The 25,328-nt window shown below is 44.2% G+C and overlaps 1 protein-coding gene and 1 long non-coding RNA gene across 4 annotated transcripts in view; both read left to right on the top strand.

The window, feature by feature from the left end:
• Positions 1-789: 789 nt before the first annotated feature.
• LOC120506045 lies at positions 790-3,658 on the top strand. The gene is made up of 4 exons (XR_005628414.1): positions 790-957; positions 2,213-2,281; positions 2,813-3,042; positions 3,594-3,658. It is a non-coding gene; the product is annotated as an uncharacterized LOC120506045 (long non-coding RNA).
• Positions 3,659-7,954: 4,296 nt separating this feature from the next.
• RTN4 (reticulon 4) overlaps positions 7,955-25,328 on the top strand; it is a 40,556-nt gene continuing 23,182 nt past the window's right edge. Inside the window, exons 1-3 of one of the 3 annotated variants that reach the window (XM_039717143.1) lie at positions 7,955-8,524; positions 21,824-21,880; positions 22,676-25,099. In XM_039717143.1, coding sequence (XP_039573077.1) covers positions 8,074-8,524; positions 21,824-21,880; positions 22,676-25,099 — 2,932 coding nt within the window. In that variant the 5' untranslated portion in view covers positions 7,955-8,073. The remainder of the gene's footprint in view (positions 8,525-21,823; positions 21,881-22,675; positions 25,100-25,328) is intronic. The other 2 variants (XM_039717144.1, XM_039717145.1) reach the window with 2 other exon arrangements.

Below are 25,328 nucleotides of genomic sequence, written 5' to 3'. Positions count from 1 at the left end.
TCCATCCATCCATCCATCCATCTGCCACACACAACTATAAATGCAAAAATACTTAGACTGAAGGAATATCTATAATTTTAACTAAAATTCCTAAGCAGAGAGGAAAAAAATATCCCAACACAATGTGTTAAAACTTACATATTAGTAGGAATGCAATAAAAATTTAAATATCATCCAGTTGCCATAAAACAATCTAAAATTGAACCAGTGTATCATATACTGTGTATTTATATGGTGGCACCTGATTTCATTGTCAAGGCAGTTTAAATAGCTCTTGCTATTTCTGAAAAATATGAGTGATGACATCCCGTGCTATTTTTAGGAATAATATGTTTATCTTTATTTAGTTGCACTTAGATGGATGCTATATGGAGAAGTAAGAATTACCCAGTCCTGGGCTGTTTTAGCCTGGGGGAATTAAAGTTAATGGTTTGTGATGGTGCCAGTGCTGATCTTTCTGTTCTGTGGGTCAGCAGCTGGAGGTCTGGTCCATTTTGGAATCTCTTTTTGTCTGCTCCCAGCTGTCTCCCCTCTTATCCCATAGTGGGATACATAAATTACTTTTACAAGTTCAGCATTCTGGAGCAGTCATAGAAGTGGATTTTAAAGGAGGCAAAAAATCCTCAGATGAGGGAAGAGAGGCTGATTCTCCCAAGGCATAACTATCACTCATCTCATGGAGAAGCCAGGATGGAATATTACACTTACTTAATATAGAAAGTATATCCTTTGTGGTGCCTTACAATTGTTCTATTTCTTATACTCTTGAAGAAAAAGAAAGGATAGTTGCTTCAAAGAAGAATTCAGTGCAACAACTGAACATCAGTGTGAACTTCCGAGCTATAAGAAGGGCTAAACCAGGTCAGATGAGCAGAACACCAGGGAAGTGATGATCTGCTGAGGGGCTTTGGCTCCAAGTGGGCTGAATCTGAGGATTCTGTGAGACAAGAGTAGAAGGTAAGCATGACACATCCATAAGTACTGCAAAGGCACCACATGAGTGGTCAGAGGTACATTTGACCATCACATCAGCTACATGAGCAGCCTGAAGTATCAAGAAACTGCCTAAATGTCATCTGGGATCACGAGTTATTGAGCAAAATGGAGGAATTTTTAGATGTCATTAATAGGAGCAAGAAGGTTGCCTTCTCACCATCCAAGGAATGTATTTGAAATGCCACTCAATAGGCCTTTGTTTTGAGTCTCTGCTTTTTTACTAGGATACCTACAAAACAGTTCTACTGTAAGAAATACAGTGTTGCTAAAAGAACAAATAAAACTGACATGTGTTCAGTGGCAGCCCAAAAGGGATCACATATCTGTGTGCCTTGCTCCTCCTCCTCCAGTCTAGGTAAAAAACTGCTGCTGGTGTAGGGTCCAAAAACTGCTCAGGGAGACTGGCTTTACAGCCCACTGCAGAGTTGAAGAATTATATGATTATATGGTTTACATTTCCCTGGAAGTGTTCAAGGATGGTCTTGAAACAACTTGTTCTAGTGAAAGGTATCCCTGCCTATGGAATAAGAGGGTGAGGGGAGAAAAATCAAATGGTCTTGAAGGTCCCCTCCAGCCCAAATCATTTTATGATTCCATGATCTTATTCTTATAAGCAACTGTCCTTTACAAGAGTTCTGTTGAATCAATTTAGTTGGATAAGTCTTAAAGAAAGAGTGCTATTCTAAATTCTGATTTTATTTTCAAAAACTTCAAGTGAGTAAAATTGAATGAGAAACAAATAACATACAACTAGCTGTTGTATGTTTAAAGCCAAACTGATTGGTCTTTTTTTTCAATTTACCCAGGCATTTCTCCCCAGGATATAACCAAGTTATTTCCAGGCTCATATGTTAAAACTTACCCTGTTTAGCAACCTGATTCTACCTGATGGAATAAATCCAGTAATTCTTAGCTAACAGCCAGTGCTGAAGTAATAGTTTGAGCAGATGTTACATGTCATTCAAGTAGTTAGTTTTTACTGAAATATGTTAGTTTTTCACCAGATAAAATGAGAAAAGTAAAACCTATATTTGCACTGAAAAAAACCCCCAAACCACTGAAAATAGTTTAGAGTAAGGGATACCTGCCAAACATCATGCTCTAGAAATCTGAACAACTTTGGTTTTCTTTAGAGACTAAAGTAGCCCTGTGCCACTTATTTTTCATGTGCTGTTTTCTCAGTATCTCTTCCTCTCATTTCTGCTCCTTTTTACAGGATATATCAGAAAGACTTCAGCCTACAGGATTCCTTTTATTCCCTTGCCAACACTGTGGTTGCACTTAGGTAATCCTTCACCACTGGCATGACTCACCTAAAATAGATCCCTATCTACACCAGTCAGAAACTAGTTCCAAACCAGTAAAACAAGCAAATTCAAGTTTCCTATAGCTCCAGGTCTTACACTGTTTGCATCTCTGTCCTGGAATATCTTCAGTCGTTCTCTCATCCTCCTTTTTGGTTTTGCCATCTGCGTTAATGACAGGCAGGCTTGTAAAAACTCCTTATATATACACCAGTGGAATGGGGAACCACCAGCTTCTCCTGGCTCCCTCTGCACTGGAGAGCTCATCAGCTCTCTCTAATTTAGCCAGCTGCTGGTTTCTACAAAACTGTCAGGAGTTCAATATCCTTGAATCTTCTGCCACTGCCATAGTTAACTGAAATTACCCAAAGTGTTCAAAAGCTGGAATATTTTATCTGGGGAAAGGTGAGGGAGGTAAAGGGCTTCAGTGTATGCCCAGCTGGACGTGGTACTGAGAAAACAGGGAAGTCCTGTTGGACATTTCTTAGCTGTCCTATCTTTGTCTGACCCAGATAAAAGGAAGAGCTCCCTAAATACTCTAAGAAAGAAGCCTCAGTCCTGGTGGTGTTTCCAAAGCTGCCCTACATTCCATCCCTGGACGTCAGAAACGCTCTGTGGCCCCAAGTACCACCATGACCCAGCTGAAGGCTCCAGCTGCTGGAGCCTGCTAAAGGCATTTGCAAGGCACAAGTTGTTAAGAAGTGAGCAAAGTTCTGGAAAATAGCAGCTCTTCCTTTCAAATGTGAGTTCAGATCAAAGTGCTGCTCCCTCTGCACACTTTGCCTGTATAGTTAAGTTTCTTAATTCCAAAAGTGATGCCATCAGCCTTGTCTACAGTAATGGTGAAAATGTTGCCCCCATCAATCTGTTTGTTTTCTCCTAGGGCACATTTGGTAGCCAAGGGAATAACCCTGAATGTTGGTTACCAGGCTGTTTCTTTCCTATGTGGGTCAATATCAATGCTGAGAAAGAGCAAAAATTGATCTCTAATATAAATTATGTACACTTTTCCCTTTACAAAGAAACCAGCTTAAATTCCAATTTATTATAACTGTAATAAATCCCTAAGTTTTAAAAAAGTCTTAAAATAATGTAGGTAAAATGCCATGATTTCAGAGTGCTCATTCTTGCTGTTCTCATCACTGAGTGAGTGGCATCACTAACTCAGTACTTGGAATCACAATGTGGAGGTGATTTAAAATAAAAATTAGGATGGGGGAACATTAATTAGAAAAAGTAGTTGATACTATCTCGAGCTGTTTGTTAATAGAGAATGGATTTTTTTTTGTCTAGATCCAATTAAACTGATGGTCCTTATGTTCCTCAAGAGTGAGAAGTATTATGGCCAAACTGGGAAGTGAATAATTTAATTGTATTTCTTAAAAGTGTGAGGGGCTGACAACATTAAACCTAAGGTGGGGAATTACATGTATTCTGAGAATTACAAAATCCTGAGGGTGTCAGTAAGACATAAAGTTAATTGTATTGTCTTTTAGGTAAGACCAAAGGGGTTCTTTCCAAGAAAAAGAGAAATCAGACCAAATTCCCATTAACAGTGGATCCCTGGGCAGCTTTAGAGAGGTGAGTTTTTCATGTCATAGTCTCATTTGCTGGAGAGCATTGTTGTTGTTTTGGTTCCCTTCGAATGCTACAAATTTTATCAATGAATAAATGTGTTCTTGTTCACTGTTGTAACATCATTTTAATGGCATGCAAAGGCTTTGGTCACTTTGAATGATAGCTTACAGAGACCAAAAAGAAATTACCTGGATGTAGGAATTTAAAGCTACAGCTAATGGCAGCTTTTCACTGGTGGCACTTGGTGTCTTTTAGAGCTGTCCTGAAACTGCTCTGGTTCATGAAGCTGGATGGGCTCAGCACCTGGCTGGCTGAAGGAAGTTCTACAGGGTGTGGTGTGGCAGGTCTGAATCACAGTACTTATATTGCCATGGTTAGTGGGACATTTACTGCAGAAATGGATGTGTTTGATCCCAATCAAACAATTCCAGAATAAGAAGTGCCTGGAACACTAAAGAATATAACAGGTTAGAGACGTTATCATCAAGAAAATGTTATTTATAGCAGAGGACAAGGAAGGCCTCACAGAAGATTGCAATAAAGCCCAGCCTGGCTCAGTTACCATCAAGAGATGGAAATCCCTTTGTTCTATTGTTTTCACACTTTTCCCCCTCCATATGCTGCATTTGTATTAATAAACTAAGCAGTGATTTTGTCACAATATGCCACTGCTGATCTTGAAAAGAAGTACAGCAGGTGTTCAAGTGAAGACAAACCTGTGAGGCAAATCTGCTCGATTCAGCACTGGCATAATCTGAAAACAAAGAATTACAGAGTTTTATCCTTCCAGAGATAAAGACATTATGTCTGAAACCTGGGAGATTTTCCTTAAAGCTTGAAAGGAGGGACAGAAATCCGGCCACCCTCGCAATTTTAAATCCATCCTTTAAAATTGCTGTCTGACACCAAATGTGGGGGGTTTTCTGCTGGATCCTGCTGTGAGGTGACAGTGCTGCATTTGTCCTATCACCACTATTATCTTAGTCCATGATCTGCTGTGATATCATATTACTTCTGTGTGAGATAAAGCAGAAGGTCAGAGTGGACTGACAAAATCCCACCAGTACATCACTACTGGCAGCACTGTTGTGGAAATTCAGAAATATCCCCACTGGGGTTTCTCTCATGGAATGCTTTCCTTCCTAACTTTGCTATAAGAAAACAGCTCATGAAAACTAAGTTTTCACTAAGTTTAAAGTAAAATAAATTGCTGAATATCTGCAAAATACTCCTACTTGTTGTCAATCTTCCTAGCAGAATTGTAAAATAGTTTTCTAAAGAGCTAAAACCTGAAGTGTTTTGCAATAGTTTCAGTACTACAGAGCTCTTTTAAGTTTTCCTCTTGCTTGTTAATTTGACTTGCTCAGGGAATATGGAACTCCCTTCCTGTTTCCCCCCAAGACCTTTAGTCACTTCCTGTCTCTAAATAAAAACTCCTTTCATTTGTTCTTAATTGATGATAGATACTCTTCCAAGTATTCTGATAAAATCAGCCAAATTATATATAGATTTTTCCTTCTTGTAGATGACCAAAAGTCCCCGTAGTTAAATATGTCAGCACTCTGTCTATACTCAGAATTTGACTAATTTTTAAAGGTACTTTGTTGCCTTAGGTTATATTATAATGGAATTTTTAAAATCCATTTTCTTGTTTAACCAAGAGATGCAAAATGTAGATTTGCTGGTGAAATTATGAAGAGCTTATTCAATCAAAGTATTTTATTTGCTATGCCTCCATTCTGCTGCTGCTGTAGCATCCCTTACATCACTGTAAAACGGGCTGACTTGAAAAGATAAATGGGTGATTTGTCAATGAACACCCAAAATTTTAGGGACAAAGAAGGGCATCTAAAACCTCACATTTTGTCAAGGGCTTATTCACCTGCTGGGAACATTTATCTCCATCTGAATTACAATGTTGCCCTCACTGTATTTATAAAAATACTTTGCACATTTATTTTGGTAATTTCTGCTAGTGATAGGGAATATTGATGTCTTTGTACATTCTTGGGAAAAAAAAATCTCATCTGGAATTTCCTGTGCCTGGTCTGAGACTGGATTGGGTGCAGGGAATGGCTGCTTGGAGGAGCAGGGGGAAGGGTGACAGCACAACTCCTCCAGTCTTAGCTTTGGAAAGCAAGGGCTGGGCAAAATGTATTCTTAGGAACTAAAAATGAGAGAAAATAACAATTTAAAGGGAAAAGTGGTAAGAGGCTGTACCTTGGCCTTGAGAAAATTAGGACTGGAAGCTGGAAGGTCTCTTGCAATTTGGAAAAGGGGGTGTCTTAATGGCTTTCCCAATACTAATAGCAGCAACAAATATTTGGGTTCAGATTGTTTATGCAAAGAATATGACAAGGCAAGAGAGGACTCAGGGCTGGGACCCCTTGGAGCCCCTCCATTCACTTGTTGCCATCCCATTTTTCAGCCAGTGCCTGAGGCTGGTGATTGAACCCTCGTTGCCAGCCCGAAGCTCTTCCCTCTGCAGTGTGAGATGTGGCTGCCCCTCAGTCCCTGGGAGTGCTCTGAACTGATCCCACCTGGGAGCTTCTCCTGCTCCAGGCTGTCACTCACTGCTGAGTGGGACAGCTCAGAGGATTCCATCTCTGCATCTCTGCACCCTGCATGGCACAAGGGAGGTGCCAGGAGAGCTGCTTCTTTTCCTTAACTTCTCGTGTCTCACAGAACTGGCAGCTGCTTGCTCTGAGTGTTTCCATGAACTAATCTCTTTATACAGGAGAGTAAATCATCTGTGGGTTAAAAACCCATAATAATATTGGAATAGTGTTAAATATAGAATTATAAGGCCTTTTGGTCTTATTGAGGCAGCTGTGTGGGTGGAAATTGCATCCAAATAGAAGCTATTTTAGTTAAATTAAGTGTTACCCTAAGGGCTTTGGCCAATGTTCCATCTCTGAGCAGAAAGCTGGAGACCACACCAGAGTCTAACACGAGGCAGGTGCCAACTTTTCTTCTGCTGCCCCTCTCCTCTTTCCTTACCTCTTTCTATTCTTCTTTTTTCCCCCTTTCCTCTTTTCTTAAACTTCTTCTTCCCTTTTCCTTTCCTCTTTGCTTTCTCTTATTCCTTTTTCCTTTCATTTTTTTCTTTCCTTCCTTTTCCTTTCATTTTTCCTATTTCCTTCCTTTTTCCCTCTTTCCTTTTCCCCCTTTCCTTTCCTCCCTTTTCCCCCTTCCCTCTCTCCTTTCCTCCATTTTCTCCTCTTCTCCCTTTCCCCTCTTCCCTTTCCTTTCTCATTTTTCCTTTCATTTTTCTCCTTTCATTTTCCTTTTCCTTTCCATTCTTTCCCGCAGAAGTTGCACAATTTAAATTCATACTCTAAAGAGACAGTGAGATCTGTTCATGGGTCTGCCTTACACTAGCACGGGTGGTTAAACAGGTTTATCTCTTCTGACAATGTCTCCTCTCTGGTTTTTTTTTCAGACCCGGGAAAGTTTTTGCATCATGTTTTGGTTAAAACTTCCATTCCCATCGGAGGAAGGCGCTGGCTGACTCCACTTCCCGCCCCGGGGGGATGTGCCTGCGGTGATCGGCGCGATGCCCGAGGAACAGGATCAGGACCGGGACCGGGACGGCGCCTCGCCCTTTCCCTGCCCCGCAGTGCGGCGGCTCCCGGGATGCCTCGGGTCCTTCGGGCACATCCAGGGTGAGAGGAGCCGGGCTAGCGCGGATCGGTGCCCTGCGCCATCCCCTTCTCTTTCTGGAAATCGCTGAGGCTTTCTGGCCGCTGTTTAAAACAACAAAAAAAGGGAGAATGACACTAGTCCTGGCAGAGGAGAGGGGTGAATCACGCCACGCGCTCCCAGGCTGTCTGTCACGGGGGGACGGAGGGCCCCGGGCCGTGCCCCGTCTCCTTTGCCGCCCCTCCCGTGTTCTCCACGCTGAACTTTACCCGACTTCCCAGCCCCGCTCCGCTAGCTCTCGGGCCCGCCCATATGATGCATATTCATGAGGAGCCACGCCCGAACTCGCCTCTCATTGGCCGCTCCTTGCTCTCCCCCGCTCCCATTGGCTGGTGCCACTGCCGCTCCGGGCGCGGGGCGGGGCGGCCGCGCCCGCGCCTCCCGGGCGGTGACTCACAGGGCGTGGAGTGCGGGTCCCGCAGCGGCGGCGGCAGCGCAGCCCGCGCCTCCCCCCGCTGCCGCACTACTCATTGTTCCGCCCGCTCCAGGCACCATGGACGAGCTGGACCAGTCGCCCCTGGTCTCCTCCTCCTCCGGGCCAGCCCGGCCGCAGCAGCCACAGTTTAACTACCAGTTCGTGCTCGACGACGAGAAGGAGGAGGAGGAGGAGGAAGAAGAGGAAGACGAGGACGAAGACTTCGACGAGCAGCTGGAGGTGATGGAGAGGAAGCCTGCCGCGGCTCCCGCCGCAGCCCCGCAGGAGCGGCCGCCACAGCTGCTGGACCTCGGTGGCCCCGCCGAGCCGCCCCGCCCCGCTGCTCCGGAGCCGCCGCAGCCCGACTGGAGCCCCCGGGGAGCTGTGTCCTCTTCCTCCTCCTCCGCCACGACGCCGTCCCCCGCGCAGGAGCAGGTCCCGGCCCCCGCCCGGCCCTCGCAGCCCCAGCCGCCCAAGCCCGAGCCTGCCGTTGTCCCCCGGAGCAGAGGGTCCTCCTCCGGCTCAGCTGGTGAGTGCTCCCGCCCCGGGCCCGGGGAGGGTGGCGGCCGGCCGGGGGAGCCTCCGCGCGAGCCGCTCCGGTCCTCGAGCCCCGCTGCCCCGCCGGGAGGTTCCCTTTGTCTGGCGGCCCTCGGCCGCCTCCTGCGGCATCGCTCCCTCCCCTCAGCCGCGCTCGGGCGCGGCCCCGCTCCCCGTGGCCCCGCCGCAGCTCATGCTGGAGAAAGGGCTCCCCCTCCCCTTTCTTTCTTTTTTCTTTTCTTTTTTTTTTATTGTAATTTTTTCTCTTTCCCTCCTCCTCCCCTCTGTGTTATGCTAATAGCGGGAGGGGGAAGCGCCGCCCCGGCCGCCGCCTCGCACATGGGCCGCCCGGGGGCGAGGCCGCCGCCGCCGCTTGGCAACGGCCGCGTCGCGGCGGGAGCGGGGGGCGAGCCCGGGCTACCGGCCGAGGCCAGAGAGACCGGCCGTGTCCGGGATACCGGCTGAGCCCCGCGGGGACGGCCCTGCCCGGGGTACCGGCCGAGTCCCGATGGACCGGCCGCGGCGTCCTCGCAGCTCCGGCCGCTTCTCTCCCGGCGCAGAGCTCTCTCCTCGCCGCATTGTCCCAGGCACGGTTCCCCCCAGGGCGGCCCGGCACTGCGGGTTTGGGCGTGGGAGCGCGGGGGAGGAGGGAAACATAAGATACTTGTAATCTTACTCATGTTTAACACAGCGCCTGGAGGGAGGGGAGGGGCGAGGGACTGCGGAGCCGCCGGCCCTCCACCTGGCCGGCACAGCCCCGCGGCCCGCATCCTGCGTGGGGACGCCGCGCCCCGGCCGCGCACTGCGGGGCTGAGCCCCCGAGAGGGAGCCGGTGACCTCGGGAGGAATGTGTGGTAGCACAAAGGGAGGCCAGGCTGCTCGCTGCTCTAGGTGTGGCAGTCCTGGAGAAGAATGTCAGCCTCGCGTCCTGGATGGCCGCGGTTAAGCCACGGCTGTCACCTGGGGCTTGTCCAAGGCGTCGCCCCGTAATGTGGGGGTTCGCCGGAGCACAGGGCTGTGGAGCGGAGGGCGTCACCCCCAACAATTGCTGGTGCTGCCCGATTGCCAGAGCCCTCTCAGGTCTAATCCGGGAGCTGACCCGCATGACTAATGCCTTGCATGCGGATTGCGAGTGTGCTTTGGCTCCACTTCCCCTTAATTCAAAGTAACAGAGCTGACGTGAGGCCGCTAAAACAGTGAAAAGGAACAAATTCAAGTGCCTTGAGATCGTCATGGTCTCTTCACTGCTGTTGTGGTGTTGGTATATTGTAAAGATGCAGGATTTCAATAATAACTCAACACCACTGTATGAGGGGCCATGATACTCAAGAGCTAATTTTAAAAAAGCATTTGAAACAATAATTTTTAAAGGCCTGTTAAAACATGAATTTAGATTTTTCAGGGGAAGTTTCACAATGCATTTTATTTGCATGTTGATGGGACTTTATAGTTAGACTTGTGCTGTTGTCTTTCACAAAACCTACTTTGTTTTGTTCTTCTGGGAGCTCTCTATGTAGCAATATGCCAAGGAGATTAATTTTTTTTTGTTTCCACCATTTGGAGGACAGATGATGACAAAAGCTTGCAACAGACTGAAGAGGAGGGATTCTATATGATGGATGAACAGAATTTCTTCTAGGCGTGTTCTCTGAGTGGAGCTCTGGATGGTTTAAACAGAACAGAATGGAAGAAATAGGATCTACCAAATCATGTTGTTTTGAAAAGGAGGGATGGAAGTGTGTTCTCTGGAAGTGATTTGGTTTTTGTTTTCCTCTCTGACCCCTGAAGAATAAGGCAGGAAGAGCACAGTAATTCCTGAAATAGTTCTGTGTTAGAGACCTAACTGTGAGAATTGCGTAGTATAGCTGAGAAGTGGCATCAAGGAGTTATTTTAATTTGTCAGTGATGATTAATTTAGGGCTCTGAAGTAAGGACTGGCATCTGGGGGAGGCCTGGTTTCCAAAGACAAGGTGTTGTAACACAATGCTCATCTAATGATGAGTTGAAATTTTAGAAGCTCTGTACTTGAAACTCCTGGATGAGAGCAAATTATGTTGATAAAAGCATTGCCAGGTTATCTCATGAGTACTTTGGCCTTCTCAGATGCAGGAGCACTTCGTTTCCATCATGTTAAATATCCATTTAAACATCAAATATTTGTTAGTTTTGCATTTAGCAGTGGGTGTTAAAACTGTCTGGGTCAACATATTTGGCTTGGCTTCAAATGAGTTCACTCTCAGTCATGCTGGGAGACTTGCAAAATGAATTTGCTGTCTGCAACTGGTGGCAGGGTGACCGTGGCAGGGACAGCCACGTGGCCCTGTGGTTTGCTCTCTGCAGAGTTGTGTTTCACTTACTTTGAGCTCTGCTGTTTGAATTTAAGGTCTAACTGAAGAATTACAAATCACAATCTAGAAATTTTGGAAAAAATTCTCTTTGTATTTGAAATCTAATGCTTTCATTAATGAGGATTTGCGGCAAATAACTTTGAAATTCTGTTTCCAGAAGGAGGAGAGTATGGCCTGTAGCAGAGAATAGTAGGGCTTCTTTTATCTGCAACAATTGGCCACGGTGCTGCCTTTTGGCAGTGGAACAATAGCAAAAATGTATTTCCTGCTTGATGGCCCATTGAAATGGATTTTATGTATATATGGAGGTGTTTTTTAAAAAGAAAACCTTTGTAGTTGCTTTCAGTTACACACTTAAGAGTATTCAGTATCATTGTGACATAATTATATATAATGCAAGGCTCTGACAGGGTAACAGCAGCCTACCTTCTGAAGAGCTAATATAAATATTTGCAGGAGGAGAAAACAAGCAGGAGCTCTGCAGTCAGACTTGGGTTCTCCTGAATGATTTCCGGATTTTTTGTGCTTGCTGTTTAGTGAGCAACAGAAACTGCAGTTCTGGTGAGATTACTGCTTAAATCTTTTGATTACCAGAATTTACATAAGCTCCAAAAAGAAAAAGTGAGTTAGCTATAGGTATACATGGTTAAAGTAATACCCCCCTTTTTTGGCTAGCTGCCCAAAGTAAGAATTACCAGTGTACTGTGATGAGTAGATACCACTTTGCTTCTTCAAGCCCCAGATTCTGCAGCAAAAGGAGGGTCATATATCACTTTCCTGGAAGAGACTGCTGTGTTTTGGAGTTAAACTGCACTTACCAGAAGCTTGTACACAAAATCCACCAGACTGGCTCTAGGCCAGCATGCAGAGAGAATAAAGATGTTTCCTTGCATGTCTGTTGCTTTCAGCTGACCTGGGTTAAATACACATGCAAATGCTGTGGAGGGCCAGTTTATTAATTAGTCTTGCTTTTCCATGTGATGCTACAGGATTTTTTCTTTAATTCATCCATGCTGAGGAGAGGTCTCAGGAAGGTTTGCCAGACAGTGTCAAGCAGAGGTCAGCAGAGCTGCCTGGAGCTGTCCCTGGCCAGGCTGAGCCCAGCCGCAGGAGGTGCTGAATAAATGCAGATCTATACTTGCTTCTGCTCAGCCCAGCCAGTGAACCTTTTACCCTGCTCATCCTGCATTTGCATTTGATACAAATTCTAAACCAGCCTATTTGCTCCTCAGATTGCTTTCTGTTGTGCTGCTGTGTCTGCATGGGTTCCTTCAGAGCAGTTGTGTGCATTTTAAGGACAGGATGCAGCATGACTTGGAAAAAACAGAGTTGTCCTTGAATGCTGTCACTGGTGACTTTCATTTGCACCTTTCATTTATTAAAATATGCACCCACTGATCTTCAGTGTTTCTCTGAGGTGCAAGTCATTTTCTCTTTCCAAGTACAGTCAGCAAAGCTATAAGGGAGGTGTTCATAACCTGGGTTATCTAACTTAGAATGTGATTTAAAAAAATGTTGTAAAGAGGAGAATAATCAGCAATTTACTGCTATAGTAAACCATTTTCATATTTCATGTTCCCATCTTGGTGAGTTCAACAAAGGTTCATTTTATTTATTCAGTTTTATTCATTGTCATGTGCAGTGTCTAGCACTGGGGCCTGCTTCTGTAACTGAGCTGGTGTAAGAGCTTCAGAAGCCAAACAGCCCTGACTTCTGGTAAGCAGAAGTGTGTGCAAGGATAGTCCTGCCAGGTTTGATGGTATGTTTGCTTTGTGTGTGTGTCCCTGGACTTGCTTTCCAGGATGAAACCACACAGCTTCCACCTACCCTATAATGATGTAGGCCTCAGGGAAGTTTTGAATTGCACTGGGAGTTTTCCCCTTGGAGATGAAATCCTCCAAACCACAATTTAGGAGACAGTGAAGAGCTGCTGTTTGTTTGCCCTCCTTCCCCTCCTCCCAGCCTGTGCTTAAGGAAGCTTTGAGTGACCACGGCCTTGTTGCATCACCACTGGTGGCCACAGAACCTCTTTCTTATCTCACAGATAACCAGGAGCAGCACTTGTGGAAGCTGAGGGGAGTGTTCAGGCTTCCCAGTCAGAGGTTTTCTCAAAGTTGCTGGGAAAGCAGATGTGTTCATTTTGCTTCCTCTTCCTCCAGTGCCCAGGATTTTGGAGAGCACTCAATGCAAGAGCCTGGCTACTTAGGAGGAAGCATTTAGGCATCAGTCTTCTTAACCCTGGAGCCCAGTTGCCATGCTGCTGGAATTCTGGGGGGCTCTGGGGGTAGCCACACAGTTTTGAAGGGATTTTGAGGCTTTATCTGCCTGTTTCCATGTCCATTCTGCCACACCCAGCTGCTTGATGGCTCTCCTGTGATCCTGGCCTTTGTGTGCTGGGAAGGAACAAAGGGTGGTTAACCTTCAACTGGAGCACTTGGTGTGCTGGAGTTATATTTCTTTGTTTTCTGTTAATATTTTGACAGAAACTTTTTTTTTTTTAATTTGGGCTGGCAGGTTTCTATAGTAACTATGAAACTCAGATAGAAAAATCAGCAAAGTATAGTTCAGTCTGAAAATGTCCTTTGGGTTCTAGTTTGGAGGCGAGGAAACAGTTCTTGGTCTTTTATTGGCTAGAAAATGGAAAGCAACTTGGAGCCTACAGGTAAATTTTCTTAAGATATTCAGAAATGCTTATACATGAAGTAGGAGGAAAATTGTGTAACTCTCGAGCTGCTTTAGAAATGAAAGGGAAAAAAAAGAGCTATTATTGCCTAGTAAAAATAGTGAACTGTAAGACCTCAGAAAAGTAACATTTTAATGCAGTTTTAAAAAAATTTCTTTGTTTATGATCTAAAATAGAAATTGCTCCTGTGTATGCTTTGGAAACACTGCATATCTTCTACTTATTCTGCAGCCTCAGTTCTTAGGGCAGCCAGAACCAAGATCCTGCACTCCAGACAGATGACACACATTTGGTGGATGGCTTTTTAAATTGGTCTTTCCATCAATAAGAACTGTTACAACAGCAATAAAATAATGGGCTTATTAATATTCACCAAGCCTGAGAAAATCAAATTATCTCTGTAGAATGTTTTTTATCTTTCAAATGGAAATAATCAATCTGCTGCCAACTGTAGCTGTCAAAATATGAAGATTTTATGTTTTTAAATTAATGCTTTTCCTCATTATTTTAATGGGTTTGTTTCAATTTGTTGCTTTCTGATGAATAAAGAAAAAATACTTTCAGTTTTATCTCCCCTCTCAAAGTAGAAGTATTGGGAATAGTGTGTGACCTTCCATGGTTTTGCTGGAAGACTTTCTTTGTGTCTGAGAAGATACTCCCAGCTTCTGCTGGCAGCTTTTTAATGAACAGGGCAATCATGTCATCAGCTTCATCAGCTAGGGAGAATATGTTAGCTAAGATGTTAAATGAGACACAAGACTGAGATAAATATAAACTTTCCTGTTGCCAGTTAAAAATGTTCTCAGTCTGTCAAAATCCTCCTGCTTATCCAGTCAGTGCTGGTTTGTGACAGTTTTCCTTGAACCCTGCTCTCCCCTCTTTTCTGACAGGAGAGAAAATTCCTTAATGCCTGTCGTTCTGTGTCCCCTGTGTGTGGCAAGGAGAGCAGTGCCAAGGAAAACAGACGACAGAGCATGTGTGAGGCCCTGCAAAGCAGCTTGGAGCTCAGAACAGAAAGGAACAAGCGAGGAGAAAAATGTCACTGGTGGCAGAGAGGCTCCTTCTTTTGTGGGCTTCAGCCAGGTCTGCTGGGGGCACCTTCAGCCTGCTCAGAGAGATGGATTTAAAGTGATTTAAACCCAAGTCTTCCTTTAAAGATCAACCTAAAAAATTGGGTTTTCCCTGTGTGGGCTGTTTTAAATGACAACAAAATGAAATGGCTGGGCAAAACCTGTACTGACCAAAATCTGTTGTGCTGTTGATAGCAGATCCCCTTGGTTGTCAGGAGGACTTCAAGACTCTGAATCTTCACATTACTTTTCCCCTTTAATTAAAAAGATATTCTACAGATACTAATGGCTACACAAAGTCCATGTCCTTGCTCCCTATTTTTTATATCTTACCCATCAGACATCTTATGCACCTTTTTTTTATTTTGCAGACTATAAGCTCTTGTGTTACAGGCTTGTCACACAAGGTAATGTGTTGGGAAGAGATGCCAAAAGAAATCAGTAGCATCTCATCTCTATTCTTTAAAGATTATTTTAGCTAATAGATACATTCTTCTGCAATGATAAGGTTGCTCATCTAAATACTGCTTAATTTGTTTAATTGTGGGGAAAGCAGGGAAAAAATCCATCTGTACAAATCAGTGAAAGGGAATCTTATGATTGGTATAATCTCTAAAATTAAATTGGATAATGTCTGCATAATGATAGGATTTGCCTGGCTCTCTAGACCTCCTGCCTTTGAATAAGTTCTGATGTAATTACTATATTTTTCTGCTTTGTGGCACTGCCAGAACTCAAATTTCTTTTTGTTATTTCAACTTAGGGTTAAAGAGTCTGGGTCTTAAAGAAGAGTTACTTCGTTTTTAGAGGAATTATCTTTTTTTTTTGTTGTTGTTACAAATGTTGCCAAAGACTGAGAACTTGGATTTAAAGCTGTGTTTAGCTGGACACGTGTGTTTGCACTTGGCTAGATTGTTTCTTTCTGCTTCTCTTTAATCAAATGTATTGAAACACTATAAATTGGTGTCTGTAAATGCTGAATCTGGGAACGTTCATGTTTTAGACGGCTCTAAATTAAGGTTTTGCTTTGCTATTGTTTTCTATATTAAATATAGTTGTGATTGTGAAGTGGGCATTTCAGGCCATCAGAGGTGGGCTGTGAACACTTGGGGTGTGAACACTTATTTCAGTAAAGGGAGGCTTTGCCCACCACCTGATTTGGGTAATAAAGCAGAATTTCTGTGGTTGGAGCTGGTACCTTGCAGGGGGAAGGTCCCCAAGGTGTGTGGTACTCGAGCCATGATATTTACTCCTCCCTGAGCTTTGGGAGGAGAGCAGAACAGTTTTCTCTTTGTTCCTGAGAGGATTTCATTTCCTCGTGGTGAGCTCCTGTGGGTTGCTGGGCTGGGAAAGGTATGTGCATCCTGTTTCTGGGATTTCTGCGTGCTCTTGGTGTTTCTTTGGAGCTGAACTGTGAGACTTTTGTACCTGTTTGTTTAGCTTTGCTAACAAAAGATGCCTGATAAAATCCTGTCGTGCTGTGAGGGGATGGGGTGACCCTCAGTGGATGAGGGACTTTTAGCAGAAAGTGGCATTAGAGAAGCACTCTCTGAAATGCTTTGGATCCTGTCCCTGGTGTTACAGATCAACGTGGTTGCAAGAGTGAGGTGACAATGAGGTGTCTGAAGTATTTAATGGCCTTTTAGGAACATCGTGGTGATGGGTTCTTAATTTGGCAACCTGGGAATTGCAACAGGGAACCTTGTGCTAGAGCCAGGATTAATGTCTCTTCCTTGTGTCCCTCTGTCCATGCTTAGGTTGGCACTTGGGTGTTGCAGGGGAGTGGAACTGCCTTTCTTTTCACTAAACAGCTGATGAAAAGGAGAAGAAATGCACAGAGCTCACCTCTATCCCGGTGCTTTACAGTCTCTGTGTTGCTGGGCAGCTTGCCTCAAGTGGAGCTATTTTAAAAGAGGAGAAGCTGTGAAATTGGACCATGTAAAAGTGATATTGGAAAAAAAAAACTTGCATAAACCAGTTGGATTATAGATTTCTGCTTAGACAACAAGAAAATGTTATTTGCTGGAGACCTGTTTGCAGGAACAGACTATTTAAACTGCTCGTTTGAACTTGTTTTCTTCATGCACTTTAAATTGTGCAGCACAACTCTCCCTGCAGGTGATGCATGATTCCACTCTGCAGCAATTGCCACGAAGGCCTGAAATGACCTACAGCTGGGTTTGTTAATGATCAAAGGTCTTGGCTCCTTTTGTGATCCCAGCCCTGATGCCCTCAGGATGCCCAAAATGGAGCTCCATTTTCCCCTTAAATCTTCAACAACTCCCATCTTCTGTAGCAGCTCGCACACTTTCCTCTCAAGATTTCCAAATAGTTTCCTAAACTGGAAACTTCTCTTGAAAAACTTAGACCTGTAACTAAGAAGAGCCAAACGAGAAAAACTAATGATGTGGCTCTGCAGCCTGATCTAATGATGTGAAAAGGTTCTATTAATAGTTAATGTTCTTAATCTTGAATGGTTTAAATATTTGGTGAAATCCCGTATTTAGAACAATCACATCATACAGGAGATGATTTAAATGGAGTTTGTGTAGGCAGCTACTTTTCTCAGGAAATTCTTGTGAAGTTGTGTGCCCTTGTTTTGTACTGCAGTAGGAAATTAGGCATCTGAGAACTTGAAATAATTAACTTTTAAATGGCCACATGTGTTGCTAAACAGCTTGAGATAGAAATGCTGCTGGGGCGGCCTCCACTGTGGGCACTTGAGCAACTTGGTGCATTGAAGGAACAATTTCTCTTTCATATCTGCCCTGGAGGGGTTGCTGCAAATGGAACTTTTACACGGCATGTGAGTCATGTCACAGATGCCATTCCTTGGAGTATTAATTTTACCCTGTTTTCCTTTATTGTTAAATATTTATGTTAACAGAGAGGCCTTTCACAATGTCCCGCTGTGGGAGGTCTGTAAGGTAGGAGCAGTCCCTGGCCTGTTAGTTTGGTATCCTGCTCATTTCCTAGGCTTGCAAAGGTGAAATGGATTCTTAAAGACTCCATTTTTGCTAATTTTGTTTTAAAACTAGCACACGTTTCCCAGCAAACTTATCCAGGAAGTGGTTTTTAATCTCTGAAGGCTGAAACTGCCACCCAGCAGCCTAATGCAGCCTCCTGCCAAAGCTAAACTGGGCATCAGGTGGAGTTTGCTCAGTGTTTCTGTGGGTTTTGTCTGTTTTAATGCTGAGCTCACACACAAAAATCAGGAGAGCAGCAGAACAATAAAGCCATGTTAGCTCAGTTGTGCTGCTGCTGACTGCAAGGAGGCACATGGAGCAGATGGAAGGGTTTTTCACTTGCACAGATCCAGTGAGGAGGGACAGGAATTGTTCTGGCTCACTTCTTATTTTCTCTGACTAGACTGAAGTCCTCTGCTTTCCTTTGTCAAGTATGGTTTTTTTTTGGGGAAGAAAAAAGGCTCTTTTCTCATAAATTGCTTTTCTTGGAATTGTCAGTTTACTAAAACATTTTTCTCTTGTTCTCTGGAAATCTTTGCAGATAACTTTGATTTCATTAATTGTGTAAGAAATCACCACTTATTTCTCTACTTTTTATCTGAAATTTTGCTATTTAACTGTTAAGTTTTATGCTGGTGATGTCAGCATCTTGTACCTTCAGCAGTTAGTGGGAAATCAGCAAAAATTAAAATGAGGGTTTAAAATTACACGTCTTTGTCACGCTGGTGTCAGGGTTCTTTATTTTTAAACAACACTGAAATCTGATTCTCATTGAAGGACGTTATGTTTTAGCTGAAATCATAATGCAGTTCTAAAATATGAGACTTCATGCTAATGAAAGAAGCAACAGGCCTATTTGTGGGTGATTTGTTTTTTGGTTTTGGGTTTTTTTGGGAATATTTAATTTGCAGAAATCCAAGGTAAAATTTACAGGATATTTCTGGTTAAAAAGCGGCATGCAGTCAGGCTGGGTCTCTGAAGTTCTCTTTAAGAGCCATCAATTTGAGTGCTTCAGTAACTCATATAAAGTGGTAACACTCATAAATAAGAGGTCAGCCTTTATCTTGGCTGCAATGCTGAAAGTGCTTTACTAACTTGCATCATTATGAATTTTTGGCTGAAAAACTTTGGAGTAAGAAGTCTTTTCATGGAGATTGTGTTCATTTTGAGGTCTTATTCTCCTGTGTTTCATGAAACAAAATCTGTGTTCTGATGGAAGTGTTAACTGAGCAGTTCATCTTACTGAAGGACTTTTAGTTAGGATCTGTAAAAAGTTATTTGTTTTTAGTTATGATTTGTAAGAAGATAATTTAGATTTTTTTTTTCTGTATATATTTGGGTGAAGCTTTTTGTAGTAAAACTCTGTGTGTTAGTTAAGGTGTTTTGAATATCTACTTTTGCTTGACAATAGTGTTGCTCAGAGCTTGGTGTATTCAGAAGTATTTTACTTGGTTCTGTTGTGTTGTTTAGGTGTTTATTTTTGTCACCTGATTTCTGCCATTGAGATGCAAATAGGAGAAGGCACCCCGGTGATGGATCCTAGAAGTGTCCTACTTACCCACAGAGCTTTGTTTCTGAGAGGTTTCTACCTCCACATGGGAGGTGGGGATGCTCCAGCGGTGTCACTGCTGGGAAAAATCCCTTTCACCATGTCACTTCAATTGCACCCTGCAGAGAGTGGTGGTTCAGCCAGCACTGGTGCTGATGTGGAGTTGTCCTACTCCATTTTCCCTGCTTGCCTGGAGGTGTTACACAGGGCCCACAAGGGCAGGAAAAAGCCCTTGTATCTTTTTCCTTTCAGCAGGAAAAATGCCTTTCTGCTGTGGGTGGAGGGAGAGTGGGTGGTTCTCCTTGGCTGGTTAGGAAACACTGCTTTTATGTAATCTCTTTTCACACTCCAGCCATGTGTGGAAAATAAAGTTTGGGTGTGGACATAATATCTTTCCATTAAGAGAACCTGGGAATTTAGTGGCTGGCATAGGGATTTTATGGGACTGTGTTGGGTAAATGGAGGCCACAATTCAAGAGGAGTTTTTGCCTTGTGCTGTCTTAAGGAAACACTGAAAAATGAGAGCCCATGCTCTTAAACCCAGTGTCCTTCCCCAGAAACTGAAACCTCTGTCTCTGGGGCTGGAAAGTTGTCAAAAGGTTTTAAATGTGGAATTTTCTGTAGAGATTGCAGCTGGCCTTTGGACAGGAAGGGAGCAGCACCTTTCAGGGATGACTTGTGTGTTTTTGCCTTCACCTCCTTGCCCCCCAGTGAACTCTGCTATGTTTCTTTGCCCTTCCTCCTGCATTTCCAGCACCTCCTCTCGACTGCCTTGGCATTGGTTTTCCTGGAAGGCCCTTTTCTGTTGGGCTGTCAGGGTTTCTGTTCACAGTCTGGTCCCATCAGGTCCCTCCTGCTTTTTCTCCTGCCCCAAAGCACAGACCCCTTCCAGTACATCTGGGCTGTGCTGCTCTGGGATGCTCTGGAGGAGGGAGAGTGTGTGGGCTGAGGAGCAGTGTCTGCTTGTGGAAAGGCTTTGGTGAGCCAGGGCACGTGGAGCCAGGCAGCTCCTGGAACAAAGGGCCTGTGGTGGCCTTGGTGTAGCAGCTCTGTGACTGTGTCACGTACCCATCAGTTGTCCTCCAGTGTGGTTTTCGTCCTTAAAAGCTTTGCCACCATTGAGCTGTGACACTGCTTTAATGTGCTCTAAATTTGGAATTGAGGTTTCTCTCTATATGGTCCTTAATCGAAAAATGTAATTTTTAGAAAACTGAGCAGAAATGCCTTTGGCCCAGCAGGAATTGAGGACCCTTCTGAGTACCAAGTCCTACACACAGCTTTATTTCTTACTCTGTTTTCTGTTGTCTTCAGGTGATTCTTATAATCCACAAAATACAGCAAGAGATCAATGTTCTGTGAAACAAACCCAATGACTGTGTAATGTGACAGGAAATGCAGGTTGTGAGGAGACTTGATTTTTGGAACACTGCTGTTGGGATTAACTTGAATAAGCCAGACAGGTCATGAGTGTCTGCAAGTGGCACTGCTTCTGCACAGGTTGTGATTTAGTGCCAAAACACAGCTTAGCTTAATGCCTTGCCTGACTGGTTTGTTATGTATGTGCTGCTGCAGCTATGGTGTTTCTCACTTCTTGCCTTTCTTCTTTTCAAATCAATGGTTTCTATTATTCTTTGCTTTTAATAATAATAAAAACCAGCAAGCCAAAAATATCCCCACCTCTATTTCAGTACTTGATTTTGTCCAGGCACATAGCAAAATTAAAGATTGTTGGTGTCGGTACTGAGAATAAAAATTTAAGTGCTTTAATATAATTTTTTCTCCACTAATGCAATTGATGTAAATTGCAAATATTCTTAAACAGCTTCAACGTGAAAACTATATGCAGTTCTCAGAATGAAATAAATTTGCTTAAGTGGTAGTATTCTTACATCAATGTAAAGCCAACAGGCCATGATGGACCTGGGAAAAACACTGCTGCTGGCACAGAAATCCAGAGAAGGACTGGTTTTGCTTTGTCTGTTTCCTCATGATGGCTGGTACTGCAGCTTTGAGTAGAAATTGGAGAACTGGATTTGTCTTGGGAGATACTGGGCTTAAAGCAAACTCAGCAAAGTCAAATGCACTCCTTGGATCACGCCAAAAAAGGCTTTAAAAATAACGGCTTCCTCTGGGGGCTTGTCTGTATAATACCAAAAGGAAGAGAGTAAAGACACAAAGCAGATAGTATGGCCCAGTATGGCTGTGCCTGAGGAGTGCTGTCTTTGTGGGGTGTTTCACAGCTTGCTTCAGTCATTTGAACTTTCAGCAGTGTTTGGTGGAGTTTGTTGGGGCTGCTCTCACACAAGTGTGGCGATGCGAGGAGACCTTGGGTGGGGAGAGCTCAGTAAGAGCTCTGTGCCACTGGCAATGGCAGGTGTAGCTGCCCAGTGGTGTGCAAGGTCAGGGAATGAAATATGAGTAGCTGCCAAGGTGTGTCTCACCCTGTGGTTGGTCACTGGCTTGGAGGGTGGAGATCCCTCAGTAAAGATCCCATTGTGAATGGGGCAATCTGGGTGTGGGCTCTCCCAAATCTCCTGGCTCTGATGGTGGTGTTCCCTGGCTCTCTTGGGTGTTGGCTGTTGATCTGTTGGGTTAAGTGGGAACTGACTCTGTGTGCTTTCTCCCCTCTTCACCCTGGCCCTTCCTTCTGCTGAGGTTATTTGTTTGTTTTTCAGATGAGACCCTTTTTGCTCTTCCTGCTACATCTGAGCCTCTGATGCACTCCTCTGCAGGCAAGTTCTTTCTGCTCCCCTTTGTCTGAGTACCTCCTGCCTTTCTGACCTCATTAACCCTTTCCCACTAGTCTGCCTCTACTAAAAGTCAGCATGGGTCCAAGAATAGCCTCAGTCACATTTTTCAGTTTTGACTTTTTGGTTGATCTATTCCAGATTTTAATACGCATTCATTTGTTCACACGGTAAAATGTTTCATAAACAAGAATGCAGCCATCTGTGAATTCTTGGACCCTTGATGTAGGAGAGACACTGATACTGTTAACAGGTTAATACATCAGAGCATAGTTGCTTTACTGATTTAGCAGAAAGATTTAATCTATAGTAACTTTCTGCAGTATTTTAAAGAAGTAAAATTTGCACCTGTGGTATTTAGTAGTTTTTATTAGGTATGCCATCCACAAATTTTAAAAAAGGTGTCAAAAAAAGACTTTTCTGGCACATGTTTGTGCAATATGTTTATGCCCAAGCATCCACACACCCCCTGTCTGTCTCCCCTTGCCACCCTCCTGTTCTGGCTTTGTTAATATTGCCCCTGTACTTGTCTGGCATCTTCAGCTTTACTGAGATCTTTGCACTGCATAAAGTTGCTGCTTCTTGAGCCTCTTGCTCACTTCTCTGCTAGAATTGAAGTAGAATAGCTTTAAGTGGTAGTGTGTATTAATGGCTCATAGTATCCACACTAGCCCTTGGATGAGCCTTTTAGTAGCTAAAATGATGTGAACCTGTTGAAAGTTTGCACTGACTTTGAGAGCACTTGCATTCTCTAACTTTCCTTTCTATCCATGGTCACAGAAAAAGTTATGGACTTGCAGGAGCAGCCAGGTAGCACTAAGTCGCTTGGGCAAGAGGATTTTACTGCAGTCCCGCTTGATCCTGCTCCTTCTCTTCCCTCCTTCTCTCCTCTCTCAGCTGATCCCTTTAAAGAGCACGCAGCCTTTGGTACCCTCTCAGATGGATTTTCTGCAAAAGGCACTTACAAAGAGAGCTCCAGTGAGGTTTATAAAGAACCTGTGAAAAATGCCACAAACCCCTTTCTTGCAGAGGGAAATGATAAAGACGTTTCAGAGATGAAATACTCACAACCCCCATTTGCTAAAGAAGCAGCAGCCATTTTATCTCCAGATAAAGAAAAAACACAGCTAGAGGGCCCTGAAGAATTACCTAACCTGGAGAAAACACCTGCACAGCAGCTGAAAATGTCTCCAGAATCTCCCCAAGATTTGTTTGAAAGAAACGAGGAAGATCTCTTCTATAACAAAGACAAGTACAGAGGAGGTGGTGATCATGGTGAAAAAGGGGTGCTGAAAGAAGACCCTCTTAGGAGGGAAGAGTATGCAGACTTCAAACCATTCGAGCCAATATGGGAAGTCAAAGGTGCTAGTCATGGACTGAGCAGCATGAGAGAGGATGTTGGAAGCAAGATAGATGCCAAGCTGGAGAGCAGTTTGGATGACAAGTATGGCGTGGGTAAGCTGACTGTGCAGAAGGATTATGAAAGAGACAGTGAAGGCAGTGCTGAAGAGCCCTCCTTCCCAAGCACCCCAGAAGCTGTAAAAGAACCTTACATCACTTGTACTAAATTTGACTCCTCTCCAAGTCCTGGTGGTAACAAAGGCAAAACTCTTTCTCCGCTAGAGGAAGGCACTTCAGAAAATAGAACCGACGATGAGAAAAAAATTGCAGAACTGAAAGCTCAGACGGGCCCAGAACAAGGTGCTGGAGCAGTTGGGCAGGAAGGGCAGGGAGCTGACCCTGCTAAAGCACAGGGGGTCCCGCCAGTGCAGCCCGACAGCGCCGCAAACATGCCCGAGGGTCTCACTCCTGACCTGGTGCAGGAGGCCTACGAGATGCACGATGCAGCCTGCACAAAACTGGCTTATGAAACCAAGATTGATTTAGTGCAAACCTCTGAGGCGGCGCAGGAGACTCTGAAACCCGCGGCGCAAATCTGCCCCTCCTTCGAGGGCTCGGAAGCCGCTCCGTCGCCCATATTGCCGGATATTGTTATGGAAGCCCCGCTGAGCACCGGCGCTGCTGGGGCTGAAGCATCTGCTGTGCAGCTGGAAGCTTCCCCACTAGAAACATTTATGCCCACTGCCAAGTACGAGAGTGTAAAAGAGGCTGAAAAACCTCCTGCATACCAAGAGGCAGTGAATGTACCACCGACACAGGCCCAGGAAGCAAAGGAGACTTTGGCATTTAAGCAGCCTGATGGTGAGAGTAGCACCACTCCTGAAGATCTGGAGACTCCTTATATATCTATTGCATGTGACTTAATTAAGGGAACAAAGGGCTCTGGTGAATCTCCTTCTCCATCTTTCACAGAGTATTCAAAGACACTGGTAACGGAAAGCATTTCTCAGGATGTGCCTGAAGACAAGGACCTAGATGGAACCCTGTCTCCACAGTTTGGAAAAGCTGGCCTGTTTAATAGCCAAATGATATCTGACTTTGCTGAGGAAGCAAGTGAAGATCCATCTCTCCTCATAAAAAGTAAATCCACTGAGAGTATTGCAACTGATGAAGAACATGAGGAGGAAGGGCTGGTGGATTCAGTAGCTGCTACAGGCAAGCCTTATCTGGAGTCATTCCAACCTGACCTGGACTCTTCCAAAATTGTTGCTGCTCCACCATCTGAGCCAATACCTGCTAAAATAGCCAAGGCAGATAAGATTCCTCTTCAAATGGAAGAGCTGGATGCTTTGGCTTATTCAGCTGATGTATCTGTTGCTATGGAACCAAAAACAGGAGATGACAAAGCTCTCTCACCCATGGAGTCTTCCCCAGGCTCGGTGGAAGAAGACTTTGTGATGTTAGGTCATCCTAAAGCAGTTCCTGAATTTGTGACAGAAGCCACTGACGGAGAAACAATGCACAAAGATGAAGGTGAAGACATCAGTAAGGTGATCCAGGATGAGAAGCAGCTGCCTTGCCCAGAGCTGCCCTGTGATCTGTCTGTGAAGAATGTAGAAGTAAAAGCTGAGGAAGATAGCAACGCCTTGAAAAAATCTTTGGAGGCTGTGGACAGAGAAGTGCCTGAAGTATCCACCATGTCCTTACCAGCCAGAGATACCTCACCTTTATCTGCTGAAAAAGAAATAGTCAGTGTAGTAAAACCAGGAGCTTTTGAGAAGGAAGCTGAGAAAGAAGCTGCTTCTGTTAAAGAAAAGAAAAAACCTACTGCTGTATTTTCAGCAAAGCTGAATAAGTCTTCAGGTAATCTGATATGCTGTCTTGCAGTTTGCTGATCTGCATAATTCTTTAGCTAAACTTAAGCATGTCTTGACTTATTCCTTTTAAATCACTTTCTGTAAACTTCTCTGTAGGCCAAGGGTAACAGAAAATGTCAGTGCCTGCACTTGTACTTTTTTCATATTCTGATTGCTTTAGTACCTTTTTTCTGTTTATCAGGGATGGACTCAGCATCTCCAGGTTTCTCCTCCAG

This window comes from Passer montanus, unplaced genomic scaffold, assembly GCF_014805655.1.
Source record: "Passer montanus isolate IOZ18808 unplaced genomic scaffold, ASM1480565v1 scaffold37, whole genome shotgun sequence".
NCBI lineage: Eukaryota > Metazoa > Chordata > Aves > Passeriformes > Passeridae > Passer > Passer montanus.
This window is presented reverse-complemented; position numbering and strand designations above follow the sequence as displayed.